Source organism: Coffea eugenioides, unplaced genomic scaffold (assembly GCF_003713205.1).
Source record: "Coffea eugenioides isolate CCC68of unplaced genomic scaffold, Ceug_1.0 ScVebR1_2688;HRSCAF=3762, whole genome shotgun sequence".
In the NCBI taxonomy this organism is placed as follows: domain Eukaryota; kingdom Viridiplantae; phylum Streptophyta; class Magnoliopsida; order Gentianales; family Rubiaceae; genus Coffea; species Coffea eugenioides.
In genome coordinates, this window is record NW_020863197.1 from 15,811 (window position 1) to 22,554 (window position 6,744).

At 34.4% G+C, this 6,744-nt stretch overlaps 1 protein-coding gene and 1 non-coding gene across 2 annotated transcripts; both read left to right on the forward strand.

Annotated features, from left to right (window-relative positions):
• The first annotated feature begins 824 nt into the window (after positions 1-824).
• Positions 825-896, forward strand: TRNAP-AGG. Its single transcript has one exon. It is a non-coding gene; the product is annotated as a tRNA-Pro (tRNA).
• A 1,525-nt stretch (positions 897-2,421) lies between these two features.
• LOC113757064 lies at positions 2,422-3,433 on the forward strand. The gene has a single exon (XM_027300471.1). The coding sequence runs from the start codon at positions 2,503-2,505 to the stop codon at positions 3,271-3,273; it is 771 nt and encodes a 256-aa protein (XP_027156272.1). The 5' UTR covers positions 2,422-2,502; the 3' UTR covers positions 3,274-3,433.
• Positions 3,434-6,744: the final 3,311 nt, after the last annotated feature.

The following is a 6,744-nucleotide window of genomic DNA, read 5'->3' on the forward strand; positions in this document are numbered from 1 at the left end:
TGCAAATACCCAACTTGACTCAGCTTGATTGCAGACCCTCATTGAGATAATATACATATCTGTCCGCATTTCGATTGTCTATTCCAAAGAATCAACTATGCTACGCCAATAAACAACTTCTTAGCCTCAAAGCCATATATAAAGACTTAAAAACATAATTAAAAAAAAAAGCCCACAAACACACAAGTAGCAAAATAAACCGTGATATAATACGTGCAAACACATAATCTGGTACAGTTTTTATTTTTTTGGGGTGTATAATCTGCGCTCTGAATTGCACAAAAAACAAAATCACATTTTTATGGTAGCCTTTCTGTGGAAATACCTAAAATCAAGTTTTCGTCCATAAGTTACCGGAATTATCATAGATTCAAAAATAATAGAATCTTACGCCCTTTTCTTTGTGTGTTTTTGCCTACACTAACACCACCAATTATTTGATGGAATGCAGACAAACCAAATTCAAATGAAACAAATCAAATGACAATCATTTACAAGCAAAATGACTTCTCAAAAAAAATTCAATCATGAGGGGGTGAAGAAAGAAAGGAACCTGAGTGGAAGTTCGTTGATTTGAGATGCTGATGGGTTTGAGAGCGGACCAAATGAAGCAGTGCAGTTCTTGCCATTTCTAAATTGAACCCTACCAAAAAAATAAAAGGAGCAAAAAAAAAAAAAACACGCTTTCTTTCTTCTTTTCAGTGGAGAGAGATCAGAAAACCCTAACTCCAACTTCAGACATCCAGCCAAGGGTTTTGCAGTGGAAAAGAAAATGGGAAGTAGTGCACGGAAATATTTATGTCCGCAAAGATGCATGTCAGCAAGGGCATTTGGTCTAGTGGTATGATTCTCGCTTAGGGTGCGAGAGGTCCCGAGTTCAATTCTCGGAATGCCCCTCATATTTGATTTTTTTTTTCCCGCCACCCTCCGGGGAGCCGAGTAATAAGCTTACCATCCAGAAGCTATTCTCACATTATTTGGACCATTTTTTTGCCACACTAAACCATCATGTAAATGTTTCGGTACAAATTTGTAAATCACATAGCTCAAATTAAATTCTGATTAATTCTTGATGTGCTTGCATGAGCCATCATCAACCACATGACTCAACAAATTAAGTCAATGCAAATGCACTTGCATTTGTCTCAAGCTCATTTCGTAAAACTGAAATCTAAATTTGCTAAATTTATTAAGTCACATTTGTTTGATAATCATCCGAATTTGACAACTGAATTGGAACTTTGTGTCTTATGTATAATATATAGTTTAATCAAATATTGTGCTTTATTTTTATTTTAAATTAATTTTTAAAGTATTAATTCTCAATAATCAAATAATTTATCAGCATGGAAAGTGTGTTATAATGGTGTATATGGGCAAAGTTCTACACGTTGATGTATATAATGGTGGATTTTATCAACTTGCATTTAGAAATAAACAGCACACAATCAAGGTTAGAACTTAGTAAATTCTTAAACCAAACATGAACTTCTTAAACTCGTCATTAATGTAAAACTGCATCTGCCAAACTATTCATTATGCAAGTCAAAATACTACACCAACTATGTTAACAACCATCATTAATGCATCCATCATTAATGCTCTTATTGATATATATCCTCAGAGAGACATGTTGACGCCTGATAGCACCAGTTGGTATCCTCTATACCACTATTCGGTGCCAAATTCAGTGCCCATCCCACTTATCACGTGAAGGTAGAATAAATTTAAATAAACAATACATGATAAATTAAATAAATAGGACACTTGGCATAAATATAGAAGTGACACTGAATTGCTACAGGAAAAGTGACACTGAGGATCCCGTGTGCGATAGCACCGTTAGCCAAAAAACAGAAGGAAAACAAAAAAAAGGGCCTTAAATATATCTCTAATGTTCATGGCCTTCCTTCCAGAAGCACTTGGTCTTAATTTGGATCTTTCTTTATTCTCCTGAGTGAGCTGGTCCGTTTGCCAGTTCGTTTATTGCTTCCTTCCACCCTATACATCAGCTTTGACCCTTCCTTGCTCTTCTAGTAGTAATCCTATATATTCTTCTCTTTTCGGGTAGACCTTTACTCCTTCCGCGTCTTCTTGTTTTTAAGTTTTCACCACTTAATAAAAGAAGCATTAACTAAGTGCCCTTCAAGGCATCAATTGTCAAAGTTGACAATCACTCCTCTAGATTGTCTAACCAAAACCAAAAGATCCAGTCACCAAACAAATGGTAAGAATACCATAAATTATATAAGATCGTCTAGAAGCTGTCACAATTAAAGGGAGCCATTACTACGCATTCTACACGCTCACATGCTCTCCAAATAAAGTATGCAAAGATGGACAACCTGCCCTAGTATATATAGACTTCCCACTACCCCAGTTTTTATTCATCAAACACATTCCTACACGTATTCTCTCTAGCTCACACAACACTGTATATCTTGAATTCTTGATTACTTGATCTAGCTAGCTCTCCTCCTAGAAAGTAGAAAGGAGAAAAAGATGGAAAACAAAGGAAACACTACTTGGGAATACTTTGGAGAAGAAGAAGAAGAAGAAGCGGAGGACACTCTTTCTTTCTGCAACCTCAACATACAAGAATACAAAGAATGCTCCGTCCTTCAAAGCCCTAGAGATTCCTCAGCTCAGGATTTGTTTGAGTTCTTCAGCGATGAACGAAGCCCTGAATTTTTCAGCGCCCCAGATGTCGTTTTCTGCGGGAAACTCATGCATGAGAACCGAGATGATCAGCTCAATGAGTATCAAAAGAGAGACTATCTAACCATGGTCAGATCCCACTCTTTTCGTCCTTCTTCTCGTGATGAAAAGGACCGTTCTACGGCGACAAAAAGCTTGGTTTCTCGCCAGATTTCGAGTTCTAAGTCTCGCGTGGGTTCAATCTATCGTGTGCAGAATGTGAACATATCTGGTTTGACTTCCATGTCAAAGAAGTCCAGAAGAAGAATGTTCATGTTTGGACCAGTCAAGTTCAAGCCAGAAATGGAGCTGAGTGCTATTAAGGAGAGGCAAGGCCGTCGTTCGACTACTAGTACCACCATGTCGCCGCCAACGCAGGTAAAGGATGGCGGAAAGGCGGTGGTCAGAAGTGGTGGGAAGGCGGCACCAGCAGCAGATAAGGGAAAGAGGAGTGGCACCTGGAATATGGTGAGGTCGTTGCGGGGCAAAGGCCACCTCACTGCCGTGTTGGCCAGGTCGTTCGGGTGCATTCCAGCTGCTGCTAGTGTGGGAAAATACCTTCCAGTGGCCAATTAGTCTTTGCCGAAGTTTGAATTGGGACTTGTGGATGGACGTTGTGTTCATGATTATATGGCATAATTGGCATTTGATTTCTTTTTTCTTGACAAAAGAAAATTAAAAAGAATATGTCAGTGATATTTGTGAATAAATATTAATTACACTTTGCCCCCCTAAATTCTAGGTATATACAATTTATCTCCTATCATTAAGATTGTTAGTGCTATTTGAGAGAGAGAAAGAGAGTGTCGTCTTCTTTGTGACCAAAATACCTCTACAAACATGTACCTTCTAGTTTTGTAATTAACAATTTAAAATTTCATTAGAGCTATACATTCAATAGTCATAGAGTTAGAATACTATTTATGTAACATTCTAAAATGCAACATATTTCATTCTAAAGTGTTTTTTTTTTTTTGAGCAAAACTGGTTATTTTTTAATGTTCATAAGTGCTTTTAACAGTGAGTGTGTTTGGATAGGAGATTATTTGAAATATTATTTGGAATAATTACTGTAGCACTTTTTATGATATAATGTATATGAGATAAAAAGGTAATTGGGAAAATAAAAAGGTGTATTGGAAATTGTAATGGTGATATAAGCAAATAAATTTGAACAAATAACCTCCTGTCCAAGTATCTCTAGGTATTTTACCAATTGCCTTTCAATTGTGGACATATAGCCATATTGTGAGGGCATTAACATCATTTAGTCGTGTTTTCGATTGACTGGTTTTCATGGATGGTAACATGTGTATATCTTGAGTTTAGAGGGACAAAACGTTACTTCACATCAAGTATCGGGGAGCAAACTGTAATTTAGCCTATTTCTTGTCACTCCTCGTGTTATACTTGTTTTTTTTTTGGATTACTAGGACCTCCTATTCGACCATGGTTTGGTAAGAAAAAGACTTGCAAATTTGTTTAAAGACGACCGTTTCCTTGTAGTATTTACTTCCTGATCAAGGCCCGAAGCCTCTACTGTCAGATTTGCGTTCAATTGGTAGACCAAATTTGGTTAAATTGGAAGTCTTGACTATCCTTACAGTTTACCTGTGCCTCTTTTTGCGCACTAACACCCTTTCTTTGCTTGGATAGTGAATTATTTGTACAAATTTATTTATTTATATTATAAATATATTTTTCAATCATATTTGATCTCATATATGTTATATCAAAAAAGTATTATAGTAACTTTTTTTAAAAATAATTATCCCAAATTATCTGCAAGTTTCGCTAACAAAGCAAAAATTCCTAATCAGCTGATAGTACTTCAGTATTAATTTAATTAACTCAACCAATGAAAGTAATATTTGCTGTATGGGGAAAAAAGATGGCACAACTTACGTTTTCTTGTGCCTAATTGGGTTCTTCAAATGACGAACTTTTTCAGCATTGACCTGGGAGAAACACACAGCACATTCATCATCTTTTAATATACCCTTTCTTACCATAAAAAATGCGTTTTAGCTATCTACGTAATGCCGATAAAAACAAAGTACCTTATCATCACATCGATTAGGGCGAATTTCTGTAAATAATGCCGAAATAAGAAATCATGACAAATTTGGTGTTTTTGACAAATTAGTTCTTTAATAGGGGTCACCGTAAATGTGAAAAGCGACATTGAGCGAAATTGAATTTATTTTAAGTTTTTTTATATAAGTTAAACGAATAATAATTTTTTTAAAAAAATTTGCCAATGCGGTGACTAGCTTAATTGCATCCAAAACGAATTTATGCACCATTGATCAACTATTGATCAATGGTGTGAATTTTTTTGAGAAAAAAAATTGACCACTTTTGGATGCGCGAAATTTTAGCACCATTGATCAATAGTGCGGAAATTTTTTTTTAAAATCCAGACGTCACATGTGGATGCGGTATCTGGTAATGGATGCGACAAAACTCTATGGGTTGATCAATAGCACATACACTCCATTGACAGTAAGGGTAGGCAAAATTATCCGATAACCTGAAAATCCGTCATATTCGATTCGATCCGATTCGAAAATTAGGATATCCGATTTTTATTATTTTATCGGGTCAATAAAGGGTCAGGTACCCGCTAAGATATGGGGCGGGTTAGTGTCACATACATATAATTAAAAATCCGCGGGTACTCGATCGCGCCCGCATATATATATATATATATATATTTATTTATTTATTTATTTATTTTTATTTTTATACAGACACTATAAAATAATAATTTAGAACTAAATAAATAATTTTATTGAACAAATTACATTACAAATATGAGAGACAATAGTTTATTTACAAGATTCATTTGTAGAAGTCATGATCTTATATTTTATAGAAAAAAGTTTAATTAATGTGGAATATATATATTAAAAATTGTGCTACTTATTTCAAACTTTTATTGATTTTGAATTCTTTTAATTTGTTTCCTTTATCTTATATTCTCTTCACATGCTTGTTTCTTGGTTGGAAATCTTTTTTTAGAAAAAAATTTTATTAAATCTTAGATGAATGTGTAAAATAGAAAATTAAATTGATATAAATTATTTTTTTTAAATTAAATAATAAATGGAGCGGGACGGGTACTCGTTGACCTGACCTTATCTCAGCAGGTACCCTATAATCGGGTACCCGCTAATATGTGGGGCGGATAAGGGTTAGAAAATGGCTGACTCGCAAGATAAGGATCGGGTCAGCCAAACGGTGAATGGGGCGAGTACCCGACCTGCGCTCACCCCTAATTGACAGTTTCAATTTTTTTTAGCTGTTGATTATTTTTGAATGAATGATTGGATTGCGTCGATACAATCAATGCAATTGGCTATAAATATATTACCAAATAAAGCAATTTGACTTCAACAAGCCCATCTGTGTACTTTCACTCATCTCCTTCATCATTTTCCCAATTTAGTCCTCCCATACATAGAAAATCTCAAGAAATTCTGCCCAGAAAAGAACCGACTGTGTTTTTCAACATTGTTCAGCCGGTTAGTTTGTATACATTGTCGCGCATTGGTGTGCATTAGTTTCCTTTGTAGTTCATAAAAAGCTAAAGCAGTTTTCTAGGATCTGAAGTTGGTGGTGCTCAGCCAGAATCTCTGACAATACTTGGTTCAACAAGTATTACATTCGACAGACCCCATGTGTCATTTTAAATAGTAATAGTTAATTATATTTGATTAGTATTAGTTTATTACATTTGATTTAAATGATTACTATTAGATCAGTAGTTTATTACATTTAATTAGTGTTAATTTATTACATTTGATTAGTGTTTGAATTAATTTAATTAGTAATAGTTTATTAATTAATAGTGTTATTAGAATTAGTTATATTACATCTTCCTGTCAATAGATTGACTGAATGTCAAACTAGAAATAGTAACAGTAAGCGATAATAATAATATATGTACTGTTTAGTAAATAATATTAAAAATAAAAAATAGTAATAGTAATAGTAAAAGTAAATTGTAACAGTAAAAATAGTAATAGTAAATAGTAAGAGTAA

Excerpts from the sequence above, each read along its gene's own strand:
- LOC113757064 (XM_027300471.1), top strand. The coding sequence starts at position 2,503 with ATGGAAAACAAAGGAAACACTACTTGGGAATACTTTGGAGAAGAAGAA.